Consider the following 27,824-nt stretch of genomic DNA (forward strand, 5'->3'; position numbering starts at 1 on the left):
GTAAAAATTACATTCTATCTTTATTCTGTAGGGCCATACGATAAAAATGATACCTTACTTATACAGGTTATACAGAATCATAACTACATGCATGAAAATTAATACATTTAAAATATTCCTCTTCTGACCCCTATAACCTTTTAATTTTTTTGCATACAGGGCAGTATGAGGACACATATTCTGCACCATGATCTGAAGTTTTTATTGGTACCATTTTTGTTTTGATCAGACTTTTTGATTGCATTTTATTCATTTTTTATGGTATAAAAAGTGACCAAAAATACGCTATTTTGGACTTTGAATTTTTTTTTGAGCGTACCCCATTGACTGTGCGGTTTAATGAACAATATATTTTTATAGTTTGGACATTTATGCACGCGGCGATACCACATGTGTTTATTTTTATTCTTTTTATATATTTTTTATATGGAATTTGGGAAAAGGGGGGTGATTCAAACTATTAATAAGGAAGGGGTTAATGTGTGTGTTCTTAAACTTTTTAAACTTTTTTTTACACTTTTAGTTCCCTTAGGGGACTTTTAGAAGGAATCGTTTGATTCCTCATAAAGATCAATGGAGTTCCATAGAACCCCATTGATCTGTGTGTTCTGCGATCGATTGATAAAGCCTGGTCCTGCCAGACTTTATCATTCACAGAGCAGCAGCTGCTGTGGGAGCAGAGGTAAGCCCTCTGGCTACCTCCACAGTGGCGATCCACCCCACTGGACCACCAGGGATGGGATAAAGGCATCTTGAGATGCCACCGTCAGCTTTGACAGCGGTGATCTAAAGGGTTAATAGCCAGCCGCGGGGTATGACACGGGCTCAAGTCGGGAGCCCGCGTCATACCCGGTTAATGGCACAAGGACGAGTATAGATGTCCATGGTCGTTAACCGGTTAAAACACAGGTCAGCCAACTGCACAATGCTCAACTTGCTTTGAATTGTAGTGTGATAGCTTTTATGGGCTTGTTCCTAATTCACACTGCTGGGATTTATAGTGCAGCAACTGGACATAGTAATGTGGGTCACTAAGGTCAGCCCACTGCATAGTGCTCTGCTCAGATTGCTTTGCATTGTATTTGTGAAAGCTTTCTGGGATCATTAGCTGCACAGTGAGTATTTTTGTGCACTGCTCACTGCCCAGCTTTCTCTCTGAGAAGGTGGCTGCAATGCTGTGCATGGGGTTTTATTAGCCTCTTAAACCCACCCTTATGCTGTCTTCCTCCTGATTGGCTGGTAGCTGTATGCAAGCAGTGATTGGCTACCCTGCGATCATATGATCCTGATGCTAGCTGTAAAGTATGCAGGGCTACCCTAATGTCATCTCAGTGTTCCTATTTTCTTATCCTTAGCTAACATGGCACCAAAATGCCATGTGGCTCTAAAGCTTGGCAAGTCTCATTTTGCCCAAAGTTCTAAGAGAGACTGGATTTGCTGGGCTAGGTTCGCTCATCTCTATAACATACATTATTGACTACATACTTTATATTACTAGAGCCCTTACAATTTGCTAACAGGCAAACTAGGTCTACTGAGGATGCCAGAGTCAAGTCACCACAATCTGTACTAACCTATGCATCAAATTACTCCTAAGTTAAATTAGTTTTTTACTAAGGTATAATTTTCCAAACGCTGCTTTAATGTAATACTTGGAACTCCTTTCTACATCTACAGGTGAATAAAGTACTTTTAAAGCGGTATTCCAGGATTTTTTTTTTATTTGACTATGCTACCGAGGCTGTAAAGTTAGAGTAGTTCATAATATAGTGTCTGTATCTGTGTGTGATGGTTTTCTCACAATTCTTCTGTGATTTTCACTCCAATATTTATTTTTACCTTACCATCATACAAAATGACTGTTGTCTCAGATTTTTTGTCAAAAAAAGAAAAGTCAAACAGGAAATACCAGTTCACAAAAAGCTAGCCACAGTATTATGGTAATCTCACAACATAGCCATTTAGCCCCAAGACAAGGGCAGATCCTTCCTGAGCATGTCCATTACTGCCTTTGATTAAAATAACCTTGGATGGATAACCCCTTTAAATATGCAGATGATATATACAGCCCTATACAAAGTACTAGTCAACATCCCAAACTACATCAAAAAGTCCCTGAATGCATTCTTCCCCCCTCCCCTATATTGTATGATTTGCCAATTTCAGAAAGAGGAGGTTTATCCTTAGACCCTTGTTGTTGAATATATGTCATATATAAATATGTGTAATAAGTCATCTGCTTCTATGGCCCTTCTGTGTTCCTCTCCAAAATAGTAAAGAATAACCAAAATATTCCTTTTCCTTTCCTGTTGTGCTGTTGATGCATTTTAACCCATAGTCCAAGTAAACTTTACTTCCATAGTTTCAAAACATGTCTCTACACCAACAAAATTATCTCTAACAATAATAAGGGTTCCTGTAGTATGACTTCTTTATTGACTTATAGCCTAATGTTGCCTTGGCTTGTGAGGTTGACATATCCTGATTCCTGACCTTTAAACTTTTCTCTTGTACACCAGATGTGTTCTGCCTTTACTCTAAAGCTTCCCAAATTTTTACAAAAGCTGTCAGCCATTTAACATCAAATATAGGCAGACTCCTTCGGTAACAGCTCTTTTCCCCAAAGACTTGGGCATGTTTGAATTCCAGATGCCAAATCCTCCTTTATCCTGACATCTGCACAGAAGAGGATTATGATAACCACATACACATCAGCCAGTTTGGCCAACATAGCACAATTGTGTGTGGGCACCCTAACATTGTCAATCTATTCCTTAGGATAGCCTTTTACTTCCTGTTCTTTGTCTCCTATAAACCTGGAACCCCTAGCAAAGTCCCTGAAAACCCCTAGTTAACTATCATTACCAGCCCTGATATTCCCTGACCATCCCTTGTGGACTGTTCCATATCTCCAGTCTGCTATGACTACTATTTGTCTTTCTAACATGCGTATAGTTGTATCGGAAAATCAGTTAACTACAAAATGAAATTTTTGAAATTTAGGAAAAAAACTATACAAACCTGCAACATAAAGATATTGACCCTCATTTACTAATGTTTTTTTCAAGTAGATTGTGTAGATTTTTTTGGGGTTGCATGTGTCGTGTGCCAGAATTTCCAACAAAAGAAACCCTACTAACTCTCCATTTTACTCAGAAAACCCTACAAAGCAAGGTGGTTATCAGGGAAAAGGGGTGTATCACAAAAAAAAAACTACATTTTTTAAAGGAAAACTGTCACCCTGATCACCCACACTAAACCCAATACGCAGGGTTATAGTGTGGGTGTCCAGGAGTGCAAAGAGGGGTCACTTACCAAATTCCATCCAGTGGCTCCTGTGATAATACCCAGCGAAAGTCCCATTCACAATTCGGTTACCTGTGGGCAGGAGGCGGGGCCCCGTAGGCTGTTCGCCCCCTGCTTCTCTCTGCCTCCTGAAACAATCTGCTTCTATTAGCATATTCAAATTCTGCGCTGCACTCTGAAGGAGGAGCACAAGCACAGTTAGTTTACAAGCAGCTTTCACGTCCTAGTGACATCCAAGCTCTTCTTGCCAGAACGCCCTGCTACTGTGCCAGAGCGCATGCGCTCCGGCCTCGTAGCGCAGCGCTCATGTGACATGCGGCTCACGTCACTAGGACGTGAGAGCTGTTTGTAAACTAACTGTGCTTGCACTCCTGCCTCAGAGCCCAGCACAGAATTTGAATATACTAATAGAGGCAGATGGTTTCAGGAGGCAGATAGAAGCAGCCATTGGGCCCTGCCTCCTGCGCATAGGTGACCAAATTGAGAACGGGACATTCGTTGGGCAATATCACAGGAGCCACTGGATGGAATTTGGTAAGTTACCCCTCTTTGCACTCCTGGTCACCAACACTATAACCCTGTGTATTGGGTTTAGTGTGGGTGATCAGGGTGACAGTTTTCCTTTAAAGAAACCTACAAATTTACAAAGGTTTCCACATAAAATGTGGTGGATTTGAGCTATGGAAAACCCGACAGCTCAGAGCATGTGTAAAAAAAGCAAAACGTAGGAAAAATAGCCAAAAACAAGATACAATAGTAAATATCATGGCAAAATGAATGGTCGGAAACAAAAACCTACAAAGAAAACTACACTCTGCTCTTAGTAAATGAGGGCCATTGTTTCAAATAGATTAAGAACTACAAAGGGAAGAAAAGAATAAAGAAGTACCTGTTACTCCACAGTGTGACTTATGGCTACTAGTTCGGTTTCCTGTTGTCTTATCATCTGTAGTTCTTTTTGTTCTATAAACTTTATGAGCATTGTCAGCTTCTGCAAGGGTCCCATTTACAGGTTCAATGTAGATGAAATCTTCATTCATTTGTATAAAACCCATCTAATCAGTACAAAAGATAAAGCACATTAAGTAAAAGACACCAAAATTAATGTGTACAACATGTCTACTGAAACATGTATATGTTCTTACTAACAAAATATGTAAATAACAATAATGCAGAGTACTGCTCCTTCTAGGACTCCCGAAAGCTTAAATAACTGTTAGGGCTGGTTCACGCTACGTTTGTAGTGTACGGGTGCCGGATCCGGTTGGGAGGAGCAAAAACCGGCCACTCCCGTACCCCAGCCAGATCTGGCCAGAACCTCATTCATTTCAATGAGCGGACCGGAGTCAAATGCTGACTCCGGTCGGCTCATTTTTTGCCCTGTATATGGTTTTCTAACCGGACCTAAAACCGGTGGGAAAACCGTAAATGGGGCAAAATTTTGTTGATTTTCGCTCCTCCCAACTGGATCCAGCACCTTTACACTACAACCATAGTGTGAACCCAGCCTTAGTCCAATAAAAAAGGTATTACAAGATTTTACAACATTCTATCAAAACTACTACTCTGGAAATTATAGAGTTAAAAATTCTGCACTCTCGAGACATTGGTTATCTGATTAGAATGATGTTTTAACTCTCTCCTTTCCAGAACACTCTGTTTAGGGAGAACACTGGTGCAGAGCCCGTATTTTTTGGTAGAGGAGTGGAATCAAGCAGATTCTCAATATTATTTGCAATATGAGGACACATGTCAATAAGATATCGTAATTATGAAAGTTACCATTGGAGATCAATGAACTTACAGTAAATTTGATTCGTCACGAACTTCTCAGCTCGGCAGTTGATGACTTATCCTGCATAAATTAGTTCAGCTTTCAGGTGCTCCGGTGGGCTGGAAAAGGTGGATACAGTCCTAGGAGACTCTTTCCTAGGAATGTATCTACCTTTTCCAACCCACCGGAGCACCTGAAGGCTGAACTAATTTACGCAGGATAAGTAATCAACTGCCGAGCCGAGAAGTTTGTGACAAATCAAATTTACTGTAAGTTCGCTCGTCTCTAGTTACCATCAGTCCAAATGAGCCCATGACAGAAAATATCTCTGAGGCTGCCGCATGGCGTATTTTCATCCAAAAAACGCTGCGGCCAGATGTTAGCTGTAAATCAATGAGAAATCGCAAAATTATTTTTCCACTTGGCGTTTTTCAGTTTGGCATTTTTTTAATCCTTTTAGCGTTTTATTTTTTTTTACTCTTTTTTGGTGTTTTTCAGTTCCTCCGCAGTTTTGCAAAATTACAGTCTTTTGAGCCATTGGTGTTTTATTCCCTGAAATCGTGGCGTTTTTCTCCCGCAGAAGTCTATGGGAGTAAAAAAAATACGGCAAGACAAACTTTGGTGTTTCTTCAGGTGGTTTTTATTCTCTTTTGGACTTTTGCAATCCAAAAAAGTGATGGAGATACCTTTTTTAATAAAATTTCGTAGGGTACCATTAAAAAAAATAATAAAAAAATATACAGTAGGGATGAAAAAAAATAGTATTTAACGAAATGTATCTTTTTATAACAGGGATCAATTTATCAATAATAAAAATGTAGTGTGTGTGTTTTTCACTTTTTATTATTTATTTTTTAGGTGGTACTTCTACTCCCAGAATGGAACACACTGTTTCATGATGGGAGCAGTAGATCCTGTACTAATTGACAGATCGCCCCGGGTTCCGTTACGATCCTCCTTTATAAGTTATAGATGCAGCCGGCCGTTCTTCTATGGTCCCCTGAACTGCCGTATATATACACCTATTCATATTTCCTGCGGAGAGTTGTGATTGGCTGGAACCATCTGGCCAATCACAGCTCTCTGCGGGAAATATGAATTTGCATCTATACATTATACAGTAGGATCACAGCGGGTTTCAGGAGTGACATCCGCTGTGATCTTTCCTGAACTGCAGGTAATACAGCTCGTCCTTTCTATTGCAGAGATGCGGAGCTGCTCTATACAGCGCTCACATCTCTGCACTATACTCCGGTCAGTGATGTGAATAGAACATCACTCATTCATATTTCCCGCTGAGAGCGGTGTTTGGCTGCAACCATCCGGCCAATCCCCACTCTGGGCGGAAAATATAAATGAGTGATGTTCTATTCACATCACTGGCCGGAGTATAGTGCAGAGATGTGAGTGCTGTATAGAGCCGCTCTGCATCTCTGCTATATTATGAAGGATCGCATCAGGCGAGAAGTCTATCAGTAAAGGTACTACTACTCCCATCATGGAACAGTGTGCCCCATGCTGGGAGTTGTAGTACTACCTAAAAATTTTCAAAAAAGAGAGGGGAAAAAAGTGAAACACACCCATTTTATTAAAAATTTTATTAAATAAAAAATTTATAAAAATTTCTTTATAAAAAATATAAATTTTGCAAAATAAAATTGTTTTCCATCATTACTGCAACCTTTTATTTTTTTTGGAACCCAACAAATTTTGGGTACCAAAAAAACGCCAAAGGGGCCAAAAAATGCAATTTCCACACAAATGAAAAAAAGTTTTTTCCGGCGTTTTTTTAGCATTTTTTTTTTCAAACCAAAAAACGCATGACAAAAGACCAAGTAGATACTGAGCCTGAGGGTCAGCCTCTATCTGTACAGAACATGTGCATGTCCGCTGTTTTTACTTCATACATTTGGTTGTTATATTTGCACGTAAGAACATCATCGCAAGAAATTAACCTATTAAAAATGGAGTTGTCTTCTGCTGACAAGTGGTCTCAAAACTGTGGCCCTCCAGGTGTTGTAAAACTACAATTCTCAGCATTCCCAGACAGCCTTTGTCTATCTAGCCCTGCTAGGAGTTGTAGTTTTGCAACATCTGGAGGGCCACAGTTTGGAGACCACTGCTTTAGAGTATTGTTGTATTATGAACCCATATTCAATAAAAGCCTGTGGTCACTAGAGATGAGATACTCTGTGGAGTCAATCCAACCATGGCAAGAAGGAAGACATGTATTGGATGATTTAAAGGGGTACTGCACCCTTAGACATCTTATCCCCCATCGATCTCGGCTGCATCACCCCAGACATTCGGTACACGGAGCAAACTTCACTCCACGACGGAGGACTGGCGATTCGGGGCGGAGACGTCCACGCCCCGCTCGTGATGTCAAGCCCCCTCCCTAAGACTTGCATTGAGGGGGCGTGGCCGTGTTGTCTTGAGCGGGGCGTGGCCATGATGTCACGAGCCCCTGGCGCTGCACCGACGCTCTAAATGAATGCCTGGTGCAGCAGGGAGATCGCGGGGGTCAGACATCTTATCCCCTATCCTTTGAGTGCCCCTCTAAGCAGATCTGCATAGTTCTGTGTAGTCACTTCCATCAGAGAAATATATATTGCTTCTGCCCAGCAGTCTTCTATATGTGGTGACCCACGGGTGTATGACGGGACCATGGGTGTAGCAGTGTTAGTGGTAGGATCAGATGATATTAACTCTGGGGGCAAGATGTTGTTAACCCCTAGTGTTCATGACACCAGTGTGGTTTTAGGGTTCCAGAACACCACACACCTGTCTTCTCCGCTATCCCAGTTGCTAGTAGTGAAATGAGAGTCCACAACCAGTTATGGTCAAACAAAGGCTTTACTGAGTATAAGACAGATGAAATTATCTTCACAGCTAAGGTCAGATTTCCCAGAAAGACCTCGCATCTTGCTGAACCAATATACTTATAATTAACTTGACTTGAGACTGGACTTGACTTGACTATATGCAGGACTTGACTACTTGTAGTGACAGCAGACATAGACTTGAGACTTACTGGAATTACTGTAGCTTTTGGGGTCTTCCAGATGCTGATCACTTGCACTGAGATCTCTGGTGTTTGCTGGTCTCAGTAAAGGAAGAGAAGAGAGTGAATTGTAATGGCTGCGCCTTTATATAGTGGGGGGCTGGACTAAAGCCCATTGGTCAAGCTGCGGGTCATAGGTAAAGCTGGTGCTCTCTGGGAGAACTGAGGGTCTCAATCTGACAAGGCCTAAGGGTAGTGCAGGACCACGTCCTGTACTGGGACATCACATATATATATATATATATATATATATATATATATATATATATATATATTCAGCAGTCAATCAGATTCCAGTGATGGTATGCTGTCTGCTATTAATGATGCCTAACCCCCTACTGCCATCCATTGAAGCCGATTTATTTAAGCAATTTTGTGCTTGAAAGCCAACTTATGTCTACATCAGCACACATATTAAATATACACAGCTTTACCATTTTCTGGGGATATCTTTGTAAACTATCTTCCATTGACTATGAAAACATAAGAGTCTAAATCGCCTATATTAACTAACCTTTTCCCTTTAACATATGTATCCAGTGGTGAACATGGAAGAAAGCGGGCCCCATGGCAAATATTAAACTATACCTCATATTATGGTGTCTGATTTTGCCCCCAGGACTGATCTATATTTCCCCTTTCTTTCAATGACCAATTGGTTAATACCCCCTTCCATTAATTTGCTGACAATGCGGTGGAGAGAGTTCTGCATTGCTTCTTACCAATACAAAAAGGAATGGGACCAACCAGGATGGAGCCCCTTTTCCCCAAAGGGGCCCAAAGCAGCTGTATGGTCTGCCACTATGGTAAGTATGCTATTGTATTCAACCAGTCCTTGATGCCAAGTAGCTTATGACGGAGTTATCCCTATCTGTGTATACATTATTCAGTATGTGCTTTCAGTGATCACATTTGCATTATTTATGTTTAGCATATATTTACTTATTTATGGCTTGACTTCATATATTTATATCAGTGGTCTACACCTTGTGTCTTCAGTAAACAGTAAAGTAAAGAAAAATCTATCTATATGATCCTAAATATTATGTGTACATGCAGAACTTTATAAAGTATTATCGGTAAGAATTGGCATCACAAAAAAGGTTATGGTGGTACAATTTTATGGAAATTTTCCATAGTATCCTGATCACTTTAAGATGTCTGGAATCACAAGAAAGAACACATGAAAATCTTTATGGAATGTACAGGCCACATCTGGAGGAGGCTCCATAGCTTTGTGACTCTATATACTAGCAGGAAGTATTGAATATGCAGCACACTTTCAGAGCTATTAAATAACATGGGCAATGAAGGTGAAATATTCAGAACTCTCTCACATAAATTGGATATGAGTAATTTGTTCTCTCTAATACACTGCACCGTACTGCTCAAAATAAAAAATTGTGGCATAAAATATATACATGTCCTCTAGATACTCACTAATAATATACAAATAATGACCATTAAAGTATGCTGCTTTTATTTCATGATAAAATCCTATAATAATAAACACATAGGGCCCTAGAAGCTTATCAAAGTAAAATATTAATCGCATGAAAATATATCACATTTGATAAAGCCCCAAAATGTTTGTACAGGACTTAAAAACCAACATTTCACTGTTAACTGTTGGCAATATGTTTATATATTATTTCCGTGTCTATATAGTCCTATATAATTTTTTACAAAACATCAGCATAATGAAAAGCTTTGAATAATATATCTTTGGCATAGATTTGTCTCTCCCCAATCCTCAGAAGACTATACTCAGCTTGAGCACTCTGTGCTCTGTGGATATATTTAGCTGTTATATTGAAGGGGTTATTCAACATAATGGGACTGTAGTACTTACCTGTCAGACAGCTATGGACATGCTTAGGAAGTATCTGTGCTTGTTGTTGGGCTAAATGGCTGTGTTGTGAGTCCACCATAATGCTGGTGGTTTCTTTCTGTGAAATGGCTATTTCCTGTTGGAGTTCCCTCCCTCCAACTACAAGTCCCATGATCTCTGGGATCATAGTGTGAACCTTCCCTAACAAAGAATTGGATACAAGTTAAACTACTGTATTTTCAGTCTAGGGCAATATAAGATTCCTGTCACGATGCCGGCTGGCAGGAGGTGGATCCTCTGTGCCAGAGAGGGATTGGCGTGGACCGTGCTAGTGGACCGGTTCTAAGTTACTACTGGTGTTCACCAGAGCCCGCCGCAAAGCGGGATGGTCTTGCTGCGGCGGTAGTAACCAGGTCGTATCCACTAGCAACGGCTCAACCTCTCTGACTGCTGAAGATAGGCGCGGTACAAGGGAGTAGACAAAAGCAAGGTCGGACGTAGCAGAAGGTCGGGGCAGGCAGCAAGGATCGTAGTCAGGGGCAACGGCAGGAGGTCTGGAACACAGGCTAGGAACACACAAGGGAACGCTTTCACTAGGCACAAGGGCAACAAGATCCGGCGAGGGAGTGCAGGGGAAGTGAGGTATACATAGGGAGTGCACAGGTGAAGACACTAATTGGAACCACTGCGCCAATCAGTGGCGCAGTGGCCCTTTAAATCGCAGAGACCCGGCGCGCGCGCGCCCTAGGGAGCGGGGCCGCGCGCGCCGGGACAGGACCGAGGGAGAGCGAGTCAGGTACAGAAGCCGGGGTGCGCATCGCGAGCGGGCGCCACCCGCATCGCGAATCGCATCCCGGCTGGAGGCGGTATCGCAGCGCACCCGGTCAGTGGATCTGACCGGGGCGCTGCCGTAGCGAGGATGTTGCGAGCGCTCCGGGGAGGAGCGGGGACCCGGAGCGCTCGGCGTAACAATTCCTTCCCATTTATCTCACAGAGCATTGCCTACAGTGGATAAAATTGTATCCACTTCTCAGATGAGAGAATGACTGGGTACAGTATGCATAGGTTTGTAGCCTAGGGATGTAAACATATGGAAGTGCTCATATTTACTCACAACAAACAAAGATTTCTTGAAATTGGCGATGACCTAAACACAAAGAATACTAGAAAGTTGTAGAACTGTTCATTTATATTGTAGATTAACCTAATAAACCTAAAACGGAAAAACCCCATAAGCAATTAAAGCAGAAACAATATCATGAAAATGTAAATGAACTATGAAGCCCTATGTGGCAAAAGACCCCATAACAATATTCTTTCATTGATCACATAAACTGCTGCTATTGAACTGTATATTGTATATTATATTCGATCCGTAGGACTATCCTCAGAAATCACAACCTCCAGTGTACTGGATCATTTCTCAAAGATTAGCTTACAACAGATCCATCTGGTAAGAAATGAAGCATTTGTCCCAGAGCTATTCATTTCTGTCATCACATGCATGGCTGTTCATATGGTCCTGCCATGGGTACATCTGTTTCTTTACAAAGAACTTCTCATTGATATATTAGCACCGGATTTTGATCCCCCAACTCTTTCTCTGTTTTGTTGCTAATTCCAGCTGTGTATTATATATTCACGCCTGCTCTTGCTTGAACATTTGTCAGTAAATTAACTTACGTATGTGTTATATAGCATATTAGCCCGTGTTGCACATTGTTGCATTTAGAAATACAATAAATGAATCTGAGTAATTATCAGGATAAGAAGTTGTTTCTTATCTGTAGAAAACCAAGTCAGATCTCTAAAATATCATTTACATTTATTACAGCTATTAATACCAAAATCCAGTAATGGGATACAATAAGATTTCCATGTATTGTAGTATACATAGGCTACATTCAGGTGGAAGAGGAGTGTAAGTATTGTCTGTTTACTGAATTTCCTATTCTGTTTGCCAAAAAATATGTCATTATTACTATCCTTCATGTGCAGTAATAGAGGAAAACTGCATAAAACTATAGCACAGTACAGTGATCCCCCAACTTATGATGGCCCCGACATATGATCATTTCAACATATGATGGCCTCTCAGAGCCCATCGTATGTTGAAGGCAGCCTCGACATGTGATGCTGCTGTGTGTCGGGGCCATCGTACAAACAGCTATCTGACAGTGCTGACAACTTCAGCAACTGACAGATAGTTGTTTAATGTGCCCCGTGTGCCCCGTTCTGCCTCCTGTTACTCACATGCTGTCCTGCTAACTCACGGAGGCTTCCACTGTGAGCTCTGTGTAAGCCCCGCCCCCCAGTGCAGCCATAGCCAATAGCCTGCAGCATCTTGCTGCAGGCATCCAATGAGCTGCTCCCCTTCCTTTCCTATAGAGCTGTAGTCGGCAGGATCGTAATAGAGGACATTCTGTCTCCCCTGAAGGTATTTAAAGAACTGTACAGCACTGTATGCGATGTCACACATCACATACAATAGATATACACACAATACACCCCATACATCAATGTTTCCCTATCAGTGTGCCTCCAGCTGTTGCAAAGCTATAACTCCCAGCATGCCCAGACAGTAAATGGCTGTACATGCATGCTGGGAGTTGTAGTTGTGCAACAGCTGGAGGCACCCTGGTTTGTTAAACACTCCCCATACACTCAACATACAATGGTCATCCCAGAACCAATTAGCAGTTTCCCATAGAGATATGTATTCAACATACAATGGTTCCGAGGCCCCAGAACCAATTACCATTTTTACATAGACATATGTACTCGACATATGATGGTTTCAACATATGATGGTTCTCCTGGAACCAATTAATATCATATGTTGAGGGACCACTGTATAAATATATTGAAAAGTGCCTGGTTAATTGTCGTTGTGAATTTATGAAGTCCCGCATGCTATGTAATGTAATGCAATGTAACCTCTATTATGGGTGAGGATAACAATCTGTAAATTGCATGAAGGTTGAATTTGAGACCACTTTTCTAGAATGCTTTTGGTTACATCATTTCGAAAATCATCATATTCAGTACTCTTACTGAGCTAAAATGCTCATAAAAGCCTACTGCATCCCTGTAATAAAATAGTGGCATATAATATCAAAAAAGGATAGCAAGATGTAGCTTCTGCCAGTCATGACAGCTGATACCAGAAAGTTATACAAATTTGGAAATGACTTCTATATAAAAATATCAATCCTTCCAGTACTTATTGAGTTGCTCTTTTCTTTCTGACCACAGTGCTCTCTGCTGACACCTCTGTCTAGGAACTGTCCAGAGCAGGAGCAAATGCACATAGCAAACCTATCCTGCTCTGGACAGTTCCTGACATGAACAGAAAGGAACAGACCAGACAGAAAAGAAATTTGAAAAGAAAACAACTTCCTCTGGAGCATACAGCAGCTGATAAGTACTGTATGGTTAGATTTTTAAATAGAAGTAATTTACAAATCTGTTTAACTTTCTGGCATCAGATGATTTGAAAACATTTGTTTCTCCGAAGTACGCCTTTAATATACTTTTAGTTAAATCCCACCTATTCTTATAGTTGACAGAGCTTAAAGGGGTACTCCGGTGGAAAACATTTTTTTTTTTTTTATCAACTGTTGCCAGAAAGTTAAACAGATTTGTAAATTACTTCTATTAAAAAAAATCTTTACCCTTCCAGTACTTTTAAGTAGCTGTATGCTACAGAGGAAATTCTTTTCTTTTTGAATTTCTTTTTCTTCTTGTACACAGTGCTCTCTGCTGACATCTTATGCCCGTATCAGGAACTGTCCAGAGAAGCATAGGTTTGCTATGGGGATTTTCTCCTGCTCTGGACAGTTCCTGATACGGGCATCAGGTGTCAGCAGAGAGCACTGTGGACAAGACAAAAAAAGAAATTCAAAAAGAAAATAATTTCCTCTGTAGCATACATCTGCTAAAAAGTACTGGAAGGATAATGATTTTTAATAGAAGTAATTTAAAAAATCTGTTTAACTTTCAGGCATCAGCTGATTTAAAAAAAAAATGTTTTCCACTGGAGTACCCCTTTAAGGAAGAGTTAATCTGCTTAAGTTTTCTTTTTGACATGTTGCATGTTCCACCTGACAGATTTACAATGCACAGATTTATCACTAAAGAAACCAAATACCACAAGGTGAAATTTTAGGAAATACTTGGAATAATATTTAGCTACTTTCTTGTATAATGAAAGATGGTTCAGTGATGAATACATCTTAGCTATGTGTTCTACCTTGTCATGAATAATTATGACCAATGACAAACCACGTACTGTAAACTAAGGAATCCTTCTATTTGTTTGAATACAGTAAAGTATGGCATAGTAGAAAGTGCTGCAAGCGAGTAGAATTGACAGATGCATGATGTGCACTTCTAGATGTGTTGGATATGACAGATGCCTTTACTTTTAATGACAGGGACTGAGGCAATGTCATTCCATGGAACTAGGCTGCGGCTGTAAACTGATTTTTTTTTTTTACTGGCATTTGAAGTGTATTCTTTTTACTTTAGAATTTTTCCACATATAGCCCAAACCATCCAGAATAGTCTCTTTGGGCTTTTAAAGGGGTTCTCCGGTGCTTAGACATCTTATCCCCTATGAGAACCCCAATGACGTGTACCAATCAGTGCACACAAATGCATAAAATCATTATAAATCCATATACTTTATTAAACTCACAAAGTTAAAACATACATAGAAAAGTACAGAATACATAAAATAAGAGGCACTGGATCACTATAGAAAGGCAGGTATAGGTCTGTATGTGATATAGTATGCCGGAATAATCACATGAATATATGGCAATAAGGGTTAAGGATACAGGTAAACCGCAGTATAAGACTGTGACAAGCGTATGTCAAATTGGAAAGAACATAGCCCAATGCCCAAGCAGATTGTCAAGAATGCCAGACCATACCTACCAAGCCCAACGATCGTTTCACTTCTAAAATGCTTCCCCTGAGGAAGCATTTTAGAAGCGAAACGATCGTGCAAGATCACAGGGGTCCCCAGCGGCGGGACTCCCGCGATCAGGCATCTTATCCCCCATCCTTTGGATAGGGGATACGATGTCTAAGCACCGGAGTACCCCTTTAAGAAAACCAAGGAATGAACCATGTTTTGCCATTCCAGCAGAAAATTCAGACAGGTATTGTAATTGTAAGGTTACACCCAAAGGTGGAAATTTATCAAAACCTGTGCAGAGGGAAAATTGTCAAGTTGCCCATAGCAACCAATCAGATTGCTTCTTTCATTTTGCATAGGCCCTGTTAAAAATGAAAGAAGCAACTCAGCAACTTTTCCACTGGACAGGTTTTGATAAATCTTCCCCAAAGTGAATTAACTTTCACCTATCTACTGCTTTATACTTAGACTACAGATATAGGTTATTTTGAACTGTAAACAAGATTTTAATAGATTACATTTGCAACTTAAAGGGGTACTCTGCTGCTCAGTGTTTGGAACAAACTGTTCAGAACACTGGAGCCAGCTCCAGAAGCTTGTGATGTCATAGCCCCGCCCCCTCATGATGTAATGCCCCACCCCCTCAATAAAAGTCTATGGGAGGTGGGTGTGATGGCTGTCTCGCCCCCTCCCATAGACTTGCATTGAGGGGGCGGAGCGTGACATCATGAGGGGGCAGGGCTATGACATCACGAGCTCCCGTCGCTGGCTCCAGCGTTCGGAACAGTTTGTTCTAAATGCTAAGCAGCGGAGTGCCCCTTTAAAGGCATTCAAGTTCTTGTGCTGGGAGAGCTATTACTGTGATCAACAGCAACCGGTGTGGACATTGGAACAATGCTGGCTGGTGGCTAGACTGCACAACTTCCCCTATAGTAGCTTTATTTCCTGGGCCCTAACAATGGATCTCAGTAATATTTTACTGAGAGAGTAGTAGATGCTTGAAACAAATTCCATCCAAAGTAAGTGAATTTAAAGGTGTATACTGGCCATAGACATCATATCCCCTATCCTTTGGATAAGATGTCTGATTGTGGGGGCCTGCGACTGGGACCCGCCACATTCTATGCCGGGCTGCTGCTCCAGTCTTGGAAACCTGTGTGTTTCCGGGACTGGAGATGTGACATCACACCACGTCCCCTCCGACACTGGAGCAGCAGCCCAACATAGAATGCGGGTGCTGCACGGAGATCGTGGGGGGGGGGGGGGTCCCAGCTGTGTGCCCTCCGCGATCAGACATCTTATCCCCTATCTTATCCCCTATATCTATAAGATAAAGGTAAAAAGTAAATAGGGCTCACTACTTGGATCAGTTTGTCTTTTCATGCATGCAGTTTTTTATGCTTTTCTACTTCTACTCACAACCCCCCAGGACTTATAGTAGGGCAGAATACAATGGCTAGCAAGGAGTAACAAGGACAGTTATAAAAGCCCATATAAATGTTTAGCTGCATATTTTCTGCAGCTGATTTTGCTACTCATTGGCTTTAATGGGTAGGAGAGTACACAGGAGCAAATACGCATCAGAATATGGCACATGTGACCCTACCCTTAGTTAGTTTCAGTAGATCTGTCCCATTCTCTGTTGGTACAGCTTTTCTTGGCAGAGTTACAAACACCATATGTATATATATATATATATATATATATATATATATATATATATATTTATTTTTGAACTTTACTATTAGTCAGCAATAATTGCAGATTTTTGTTCCCCAAGTAATGAGTCCAGAAACATCAGTTGAAGTGCTTCTCAGGATTGGTAAGACACCTTATCACTATGTCATTATTAATGTGTAGGGGCATCAAAGGTGCATTAGTGTTGCATAAGCTAATGAAGGGGCACTACTGTTTGGGAGAACTGAGATGACTATTTCTGTTCTATTACTATGTTGGGTACAAAATACTGTACTTTTTTGTACACTATTACTGTTTGGTCCATTATTATAATGTACAGCACCATTGCTGCCTGGGGCATAATAGACATGACAATATTTGTTTTGCAGTTATATTTTGGGAGCCACTGGCAGTATTTCTTTTCAGGGTTTTTACCTCTGCACAGGTTTTGAGAACTCTCCCCCATAGTTAGAATGGCAGAAAAAAAAAGATATACATCCATCAAGTTTAACCAACTTCCTCTGTAGCATACAGCTGTTAAAAAGTACTAGAAGGGTAAATATTTTTTAATAGAAGTAATTTACAAATCTGTTTAACTTTCTGGCACCAGCTGATTTGAAAAAATATGTTTTCCACCGGAGTACCCCTTTAAGGATGCAGCCCATTTCATTTTAGCTTTTTTGTTTTTTCCTCCTCGCCTTCTAAAAATCATAACTCTTTTATATTTTCATCCCCAGACTAGTATGAGGGCTTGTCACTTTACCATAAAATTGTATGGAGAAAAAAATAAATAAAAATTGTTTAGAGAAATTTAAAAAAATACCGCAATTTTGCAATTTTGGAAGGTTTCGTTTTCACGCTGAACAATTTATGGTAAAAATGACATGTTTTCTTTATTCTGTGGGTCAATATGATTAAAATGATACTCATGATTGCATACTTTTCTATTATTGTACTGCTTAAAAAAAATCTCAAACTTTTTAACCCAATTAGTATGTTTAAAATCCCTCTATTTTGACGACCTATAACTTTTTTATTTTTCCATATAAACGGCGGTGTGAGGACTCATTTATTGTGCTGTGATCTGTACTTTTTTTGATTACACTGTTTACACTGTTCTCCGTACGGGATCAATAACATTATATTTTGATAGTTCGGACATGTACACATGCAGCGATACCAAATATATTTTTTTATAAATTTTTTACACTTTCTGGGAATTGGAAAAATGGGAAAAATGGGAAAAAGTGACAATTTACATTTTTATTGAGGGAGGGGATATTTCAAATGTTTTCCCTTTTTTTCCACTTTTTAATTTTTTTTTACACTTTAATGCACTTTAATAGTCTCTATAATAGGGGACTATTTATAGGAATAACTTGATTGCTAACACTGTTCAGTGCTATGCATAGGACATAGCACTGATCAGTGTTATCAGCGATCTTCTGCTCTGGTCTGTTCGATCTCAGACCAGAGCAGAAGACCCCTGGAAACGGACAGAGGCAGGTGAGGGGACCTCCATCCGCCATTATGTATGATCGGATCCCCGCGGCAGCGCCGAGGGTGATCCGGTCATCCATTTTAGTGGAGGTAATGGCACACATCAGCACGATCGCTGACGTGCGCCATTACCAGAGGGTCCCTGGCTGCTAATTAATTTACATCTTATGTCATTAAGGGGTTAAGCAGGGATTATGACTTACATATTGGCCATATGGGAGGGGGATGCATATTCTCAAAATCAATGATATCATTCACCTCAACAATATTTTTGAAACACTGTAGTAAAGCTTCAGGCAATATACTTGTATGAACATGCATATCGGAAGTTTTTGTCTCACAGGCAAATACAAGAATGGTTATATATCATCAGAATAATGGCTTCAGATTTAGCCTGAGATGTAGTAAATCTTTTAAAATGCCATTTTTAGTGACAAAGGAGCACATACATGCTAAAATGCTTACATTCCTAAATATTAATCTTTAGATCAAATTAATTTCATAGCATTATGAGAAAGAAAAAAAAAAACAATTCCATTACACATGGCCATATTATAAAGAGCAGCAGGGAAGGCCTTGGATTAGTTGGTGCCATTTGTGAGCTTATTTGTAAATATGGTGGTCTATCATTGTGTGTTTTATCCATGATTTGTCAAGACTAAGTATTTTCCATTCAGTGATATTATATTTATTAAATGTTTACTTTTAAATATGACAATACAATTCAATACAGTTAAACTTAAAAGAGATGGTTTTATACTTATGCTATGAACTTACCAGTCCTCCACATGTACTGAAAGAAGCAAACGATCCCCGATGTCCAAGCACAGTGCCACTATAATAACAATCTCTATCTGTGTTCCCGACATTCAATGATTCCTTCTTGTCTCTCTTCCTTTCTTCAACCACAAAGCTTGGAGACAAAAAACGGTTATCCTTTTTCAGTAAAAGATACAGGTCCTTTCCAAAGGCAGAAATCTTTAATTTTATCTTTCCATTATGATCTATTGATCCTGAAGAACTGTTAAATTTTCCAGAACGGGATGTTATACTGGAGGAAGATGTGTTTACTGTTTTTGCTTCAGACAACCAAGGAAAAGAAGCAAAACGGTGAAGCTCATGATCCTCCTGTTCGTCATATTGCTCCTCATCCCGATCCATTTGTTGATGAAAATAACTTGGAGTAGGTGAAAGAGAGGATACCGAACGAACTTCCCTTGAACTAATAGCAGCCTGATTATTTGATGAAGGAAGGTCCTCACTGCTTTGGTTTTTGTAGGCATCTTGAAAAACTGGTTCCACAATGGTCCGTCCATCTTTTGCTCTTTCCTGTGATCCCCATAGAGATGGAAAAACAACTTCCCATTCCTCATCCATTTTGGATAATGAAATAACACCTTAAAAATATAATAAAGGCAGGAAATCATTTCAAAGGCAATGAAGCAATTCATGTATCAACGTCAACAAACTGTCTTATGGCAAATGCAGAAAGGGCAATGGATCAGGAATTTAGGAATGGCTTCACTTATCTCACAGGACATAATCCCATTCTTTCCTTAACAATGGATATAGCTGTAAGCTTTAGGCGTAATTCTATGTTAAACTTCCGCCGGATCTGAAGAGAGACACAGTCCATGCTCGGCAGTACAGTTGCTGGTACAGTACAGTTACGCGGATCTTCCTGACCACCGAACAGTTGCTGCAGCAGTCTGACATTACTCTTAGCTTCGTGAAAGGATTCATAGCTATTAACCTTCATGCTAAAAGATGTAAATTCACCGCCAACTATGATGTGGATTTATGATCTCAAGACACGTATATCTTCTATAGAGAAAACTTCTTAAAATACCAAAATAAAATGTGTCAAGGACACAGCGACCGATTAAATAACCCCAAAATTATTCATGATGACTGCAGTGTACTAGTGGACTAGATTTTACATCTGTAAGCAAATAATTGGGACTGTAAGCTTATTTGAATTACTTTTCTAATATACTTCTTAATACAATTTTGTGATTATATGTATTAAATGAACCCCTAAAGTTTGGCCACCAGGGGTCCTCCTTCTGGTCCTGCCTGCAGTCCTTTAGCAGATTGTCTCCTGCAGCAGCCTAGCAGAGACAAAAGTCAGGAAATGCAGGTGGGCCCTCAGCTCAGCACAGTGTATAGACTGTATAGAGTTAAACGTGAGCTAAAAGATTTGTCTAAGATAAGTCCTTTATTGCATAAAGTTCAAACTACAAGATAACTAAAGGTAAAGGGACCTGAAAACATGTTTGCAAACCTACAGAAATTATGCATATCATTATATAACCAAACCATGATTCTTTAAAGAAAGCAGTGCATAATGGTTCAGTTGGTACTTTTGTATTTCTGGGTTGTATTCTTAATGGGTTACTGCGCTGCTCCCTACTGCACGCTGCGTTCATAATTTTTGTTTCTAAACGCTGGTGCAACGGTGGTGGCCAAAACGCCATGCCCCCTCCATTCATGTCCATGGGAGGAGGCGTGACGGTCGTCACGCCCCCTCCCATAGACATGAATGGAGGGGGCGTGGCATGATGTCATTGTCACCACTGCTGCACCCAGCGTTTAGGAACAATAATTATGAATGCCGTGTGCAGCAGGGAGCAGCGGAGTAACCCTTTAAAACCAACCATAGCAACTGACTGACTGGCTATGTTTTAGATTAGATATTTTGGGATTTGCTTTTCATGCCACAATATAGTATCATGTTGAGCAGTCAGTTCCTGCATTCCTCCATACTATTACACTATGGGGATGATGCAAGTTCCACAGCTGTGCCCATGTCATCTGCAACAGGCATCATTGCAACATACAGGTGGCATGCTTTTGTAATAGTTGGGATCAGAGGAAATGCAGATATGCCACAACATGCAGATTCCCAGATCTTCTACATAATATGTGTTTTCCAATGTCAGAATAAAAAAAACCTTAGATATATATATATATATATATATATATATATATATATATATATATATATACTTTTAGTATCATCGGTATTGTAATGGAAATGTAACAAAATAAAGTTAAACAAATTATTCAAATTGCATTGTAAACTCAATTGTAAGACTCCTGACACCATCTAGATTTCTTAAAAAAACCAAAACATTACTGTCCAACCAAGAGCAAACATTTAACTTCTAATGGAGAGCTAAATTGGGCATTGCCTATTAGACTGATACACCAGCATACATAGGCTGGATCTCTACAAAGACAACTAGTACCCCAGTGAGCTTGATAGAAGTCAATTACCAATCTCCATGATTCAGGTTTCGGCAAATTATGTAAAGATTTCTGAATACTGCAGGCAGGACCATGTCTCACTAAGGCCTTGGCTGGGACAAATGGGACCGCATCTTCCCAATCAGCTGGCACACTCCTTGGTTCTGTTGAGATGTTGCCCATTTTATGAGGGAATTCCAATTGGAGGAATTAACTTGCAGAAACCTTAGATTATCCACAAGCTCATCAGAGCTTACTGGAGTCACCTACTGGCTTTTGGCATGTTAACCAATTGGCACAAAGAATTGTCATGGATGTCAATTCAACAGGGACTGCATCTTCAGTTATTCATACATCTGTACAAGACAAGGTACTGCCCAACTTGTCCAACAACCTTTCACCTCTTTTGGGAGTCTCCTTTGCATGGCTACTGTTGTTTGCCTTGCTGTTTGGGCATACTGGGATTTGCAGTTTTGCAACATCTGGAGGGCTACAGTTTAGAGACCACTGCACAGTGATCTCCAAACTGTGGCCCTCCAGATGTTGCAAAACTACAAATCCCAGCATGCCCAGACAGCCAACTGTTGTGTGGGCATGCTAGGAGTTGTAGTTTTGCAAGATCTAGAAGGCCACAGTTTATAGACCACTGCACAGTGATCTCCAAACTGTTGCCCTCCAGCTGTTGCAAAACTGCAAATCCCAGTATGTCCAAACAGCAAACAGCTGTCTGGGTATGCTGGGAGTTGTAGTTTTGCAACATCTGGAGGCCTAGAGTTTAGAGACCCCTGTCACGCCTCCTCTTATAGACTTGCATTAAAGCCCCCTTTAATGCAAGTCTATAAGAGGAGGCGTGACAGCTGCCACACTCCCTCTTATAGACTTGCATTGAGGGGGAGTGGCCTGACCGCACAAGGTGGTCATGGTCGACCCTCGCAGCCCACGCACACAGCTTTCGGACCTAAATGTTCCTAATAGTGGCCAGTGGAGTACCCCTTTAAGGCAGGACAAGATCCCTTTCCCTGCTGCCAATGTTTCAGAGAACATTGTGCAATTAGTACACAATGTAATGGGAATTTTAGCAATCCATATTCAGAGGAAGAAAAGAGAGTAGGTGGGTTAAGGCACTTGTTTCCTCTTCACATTTAATTGAGAATAAATCAAAAAAGTTTTTCTCAAAGTGAGTTCCTAAGAAACCCATTTATAGACGTTATGGCCACCTACAAGAACAGGAAGGGTTTTGAAGTTGTGTTCCCTAAGCAGATAAGACCATATAGATGATGTGGATGCCATGAATCTTCTGTGGAGTAAAGATCTAGAATTCGTGGTTCCATCTGTAATAATCATAAAGGTCCTCAGAAAATGTAAATAAGAAAAATCAAGAGTCATCACTAGAGATGAGCAAATGAAAAAATAAAAAAATCGATTCAATCCGAATAAATTCTCTGCAAATTTTTATTAGTAATGTATTTCAATAATGTGTTTAATAAAGTGTGTGTGTTTCCCTTTTTTTCTCTTTTTTTATTTTTTTACATTTTTTATGTAGTACTTCTACTCCCAGCATGGAACAGACTGTTCCATGACGGGAGTAGTAGTACCTGTGCTAATAGACAGATTGCCCCGGGTGTCACTCCTTACACCCACTGCGATTGTCCTGTATAATGTATAGATGCAGGCGGCTTAGCGTAGCATGTACTTGGAGCATAATACACCTGATATTGCATTTAACCCCTTAAGGACACATAACGTACTGGAACGTCATGTGTCCGCACCCGATCTATAACGCGGGTCGGGCACGGCCTCTAACAACGGCCAGGACCCGTGGCTAATAGCGCGCGGCATTGATCGTGGTGCCGCACGCTATTAACCCTTTAGATGCGGCGTTCAAAGTTGAATGCCGCGTCTAAAGTGAAAGTGAAAGTATACCGGTTAGCTCAGTGGGCTGTTCGGGATAGCCGCGGCGAAATTGCGGCATCCCGAACAGCTTACAGGACAGCGGGAGGGCCTACCTGCCTCCTCGCTGTCCGATCGCCGAATGACTGCTCAGTGCCTGAGATCCAGGCATGAGCAGTCAAGCGGCAGAATCATCGATCACTGGTTTCTTATGAGAAACCAGTGATCAATGATAAAGATCAGTGTGTGCAGTGTTATAGGTCCTTATGGGAACTGTCCAGAGTAGCATGGCTTTGCTATGAGGATTTTCTCCTGCTCTGGACAGTTCCTGATACGGACATCAGGTGTCAGCAGAGAGCACTGTGGACAAAATAAAAAGAAATTCAATAAGAAAATAATTTCCTCTGTAGCATACAGCTGCTTAAAAATACTGGAAGGGTAAAAATTTTTTAATAGAAGTAATTTACAAATCTGTTTAACTTTCTGGCACCAGTTGATTTAAAAAAAATGTTTTCCCCCGTAGTACCTCTTTATTATAGAAATCCTTGTTTCTAGCCAGTCTGTATTTGGATCTGCACAAAGTTATTCACAAGTCTTTGGTTCTGATCTGAGTTTCGCACCACACCAGTGAGGGTATACACAACCACAATGTAAAGATTTCTTTTGTTTAGTAGTCCAGTGGTCTCCAAACGTTGAACCTTCACTTGTTGCAAAACTACAAGGGCTGTCTGGGCGTGCTGGGAGTTGTGGGTTTGCAAGCAACATCTGGAGGTCCACAGTATGAAGACCACTGCAGTAGTCCTTATTACTTAAGTAGTTGAGTTCTGTCTCAGGTGAAAAGTGTTGTGGTGTCACAGACAACTAGACCACTGTTTGTTAGATCTATTTTGCTTAGAAGCTTTGTCCAGATTCTGGATGGTGCTAAATGTGTACAGGAAAACTTTCCCTATATCTTTATTTCACAGCCTGTGCCACTAAGCAGAGCACTTGCCCCAAAAAATAGCTACCTTCACCACTCTATTTGTGGGGAGACCTTGAATTAACCCTGACATCACAAACCCTCAACAAAAAGATGTAAATGCTGCAATATATTTAGCAAAAAGGATGCCTTTCAGTCCTATACAGTAATGACCTCCTCGCAGAACTATATTCCACAGACATATGGATGCCATACACATGTGGGATGCCATACATATGTTTTGTCCCCTAAGGTTCTACAGATTTGTTTCTAAAGATATTCTAATGTTTACATTTTGGAATATCACTGCATATCTTTTGTTAGTGGTTTTTATGTCGGGGTCTCCTTCGGGATAGAGTGGCTGGGTTGCCCTTTTCAGGGTGAGTGCTCTGCTTGGAGGAACAAGTGAGGTGAAAGATATAGGGAAAGGATGATAACCTTTTCTGTCCATGCAGTATCTGGATAAAGGTAACACGCAGCACAAAAAGAACCGAGAGAATTATCTTTTACATGAGTGATAAGGACAATTCTGGAAGGATAAGACATTTGTACATTCTGGTTGCTTATGCCCTCCCTTATATTTGGAACTTTCCGCATAGAAAACCCATGTCATCATATCCAGAATACTCCTTTACTAGAATTTGATTCAATAAAAAGTTATATTTTAGGTATTAAACTGTAGAGTTCTAGTGCTTATAGCTATTGCAAAAAGATGCTACACAAAGTGACAGTAAAATACAGATAGAATAAGAACGAATTATAAATGTGAATGTGTAAAATGTGCATAAAGACATGTAAAAACTAGTCTCATGGTCAGGAGCATACACAATGGTGAAGCTGCCTTAAGGCAATAAATGGACTTTCCCTATTGGTGGTGGCTGATACAAACGCACTTCACACCGGAGCTATTCCTTTCAATGACCATACTATTGTTTGAGAATGTTGTAGGACCTGTAGAGAAGGGACCCCTGTACAGGTTCTCATCACCCCTTAAAATAGGGAAGGCTACAGCTGAACTGGTCCCCTCTCTCCAGGGGCCACATAGCACCTGCATGCTCTGCCTCTATAGAACCTATGTCTTTGATGACAGTGTTATCATACACTTTCACAGACTGATAAATTACAATTTACAGTGTATGTACATACAATTTTTTTTCTGCACTCCCCCTGGCACATCACGATCCAGCACATACAAACTAAATACATGGAAGTACACTTTTTGTTATATAATATAAACATGTATTGTCTATAATATACAAAACCTAATTTATCCATTGGAAACATATTCCCTCAAGTGTTACATGCTTCCGAAACTTGAATAATAACAGCAGTTCAGATTCCATTCACTGTTAACTCCTGTCATCTTACTCATTGACAAACTACCCAACTATCAGCAACTTGACACAGGGTGTATTTTGCCTTCAGCGAAACCTATGAATAGTCATGTTGACCTGGGAATTTGAACATGCATTTGGAGTTGTAGTATGTTAGTCGGATGATACATTCTACACATTTTTTTTTAAAGTTTGTAGAAAAAAATAATCAAATAAAAAAATCCACCTTCAAGTGACCATAGTAATATACTAATCCTACTTTGGTGACTTGAAGGTGAATTTTTTTTATTTGATGATTTTTTTCTACAAACTGTTTTAAAAATGTGTAGAATGTATCATTTGACTAACATACTACAACTCCAAATGCATGTTTAAATTCCCAGGTCAACATGACTATTCATAGGTTTCGCTGAAGGCAAAATACACCTGTAGTAGCTCGCTGTGTCAAGTTGCTGATAGTTGGGTAGTTTGACAATGAGTAAGATGACAGTGATAATAAGATGCCTGCATATATTGAATAAATAATAATTACATAGCAAAAAGTACTAAGATCACAGTTTATTGCCATTTTACAGTATATAGTTGGCACTGGTTTGCTGCCATTCTCAGCTGCTATCTATGCATGACTATACCTTTCTCTGTGCATGTACCACAAAGGGCTATGTTTAATTATTAAGTTGACCTACAATGTATAATGACATGGAAGGCAAGTGCACATCAGTGGAGTAATAGACATAAAAGACCTGCAGGGATGACCTTATGGCATGGTTTTTACCAGCAACTGCCTATGTAGCAAGCAATGATGAAAATGTATTTGAACAAGATAAGACATAAGATAGCATGCACACAACAGAAGCATTCCACCTACCTGTACTGATCCTACATGACAGGATACACAAGAACACATAGACAAGGCAGCAGTTGCAGTGCAGTCCCATCCCTTTTTCTTGCCCCATCCCCTTAATGGTCTAAACACATGGAACAGACGCTGAAAGAGTCTTAAATCTGCCAATGTGTGTTGCTTGCTTCCCCAGCTTTTTTTTCCAGCAAAGTTAGTGAATCACTGCCCAGTGAACAACTTTGCCTTTTTTTTTTTTCCACCGTCGTCTGTGTGGATTTATTGAAGGGGGCAAAAAAGGGAAAATTATAACTTTTGGTTCAAGTATTTCTTCTGCAGCGAAAGAGCGAATTTTCAGTGTTATTGGTGCAAGTCAGATTCCTTATGAGCACAATGAAGTGGGAGCTGCTTGCTAAAGGAGCTCACTGGATTGAGAGACAGATGAAAGAAAAGAGTTTTGTGTGCAGGAAGAGAGAAATAGAAAGCAGCTGCAAAGCAGACAAAAGAAGGAGAGAGATCAGATCTCCCCTGCACTCACACACATGCTGTACTGAATACTGCACACATTATCTTTGCCTCACACAGTTATAAGAGCAGCAAGAGGGGAGGAGAAGTAGGGAGAACGCTGGAACTAAGTAGGTGGCTATACAAGCTCAGACCTTCACAGAGGAGGGGGCTCTCTCTTTCCAATGCAAGCGGATTGGCTGCAAGTAATGAATTATTAGCATAAATTGCACGTGAAATGGGAGCAGGTAGGATTGCAGAGGCTCACAAGAGACCCATGAACTTCCAGATCAGCAGTAGTGGGAAAACTGGACCAGTGTCAATGCTTTCTAGGTACTCTGGTGTTCTCTTTCTTATTACAGCACGCACTACTGTAATTTCTATATCTGACCTGCAACTTTTTGCTTTGCTCTGTGGGGGTAAGGCAAATCTAATGCATAGAAGACTCTGTCAGACACCCATGAGTATCGATTCTGCACTGGAAAATATAAATCTGGGTAACTGCCCACTGCATAGACCAGTGGTTTACAACTAAATGAATTTGGGAACTAAACATGTTCTAATCCAGAAGAACCCCGATTCTATACCACAAAAGCAGTATCCTCTGAATATTTTGTCGAGCATCTATAAGCAAGCTAACACCATTTTGCTATCTGTACTGTACAAGTGATAAGGCTTGGTGCTGCTGCTGCCTTAGATGAAAGCCCTGACCAGGTTTCAAAGAGCACAACTTGGGAAAACACTAACATAGACACTAAGGGCTTGTTCACACCACAGTTCAGCCTTTCGTTGCATGTATATGTCAGCAACCTCTCAAAATTGGTTCCTGACATATATATGTGCATGAAGAGTCACTAGCCGGCCCTAACGTAGCTGGTTAATTACTAATGTTCGGGTCATTTGCCACACATACATATGTTTTTACTGAGACATGAAAGCACAGAAAACCAAGCTTTTGAGTCCAGCTGAAAACAC

General features: G+C 40.4%; 1 protein-coding gene across 1 annotated transcript in view; it reads right to left on the bottom strand.

Moving 5' to 3' along the window:
- The window catches only part of ADAMTS19 (ADAM metallopeptidase with thrombospondin type 1 motif 19), a 245,689-nt gene extending 218,822 nt beyond the window's left edge, over nt 1-26,867 (bottom strand). Inside the window, exons 1-3 of the mRNA XM_056537289.1 lie at nt 26,376-26,867; nt 18,854-19,473; nt 4,196-4,361 (exon numbers count right to left, since the gene is read on the bottom strand). Coding sequence (XP_056393264.1) covers nt 4,196-4,361; nt 18,854-19,473; nt 26,376-26,463 — 874 coding nt within the window. The 5' untranslated portion in view covers nt 26,464-26,867. The remainder of the gene's footprint in view (nt 1-4,195; nt 4,362-18,853; nt 19,474-26,375) is intronic.
- Nucleotides 26,868-27,824: the final 957 nt, after the last annotated feature.

Source organism: Hyla sarda, chromosome 1 (assembly GCF_029499605.1).
Source record: "Hyla sarda isolate aHylSar1 chromosome 1, aHylSar1.hap1, whole genome shotgun sequence".
Taxonomy (NCBI): domain Eukaryota; kingdom Metazoa; phylum Chordata; class Amphibia; order Anura; family Hylidae; genus Hyla; species Hyla sarda.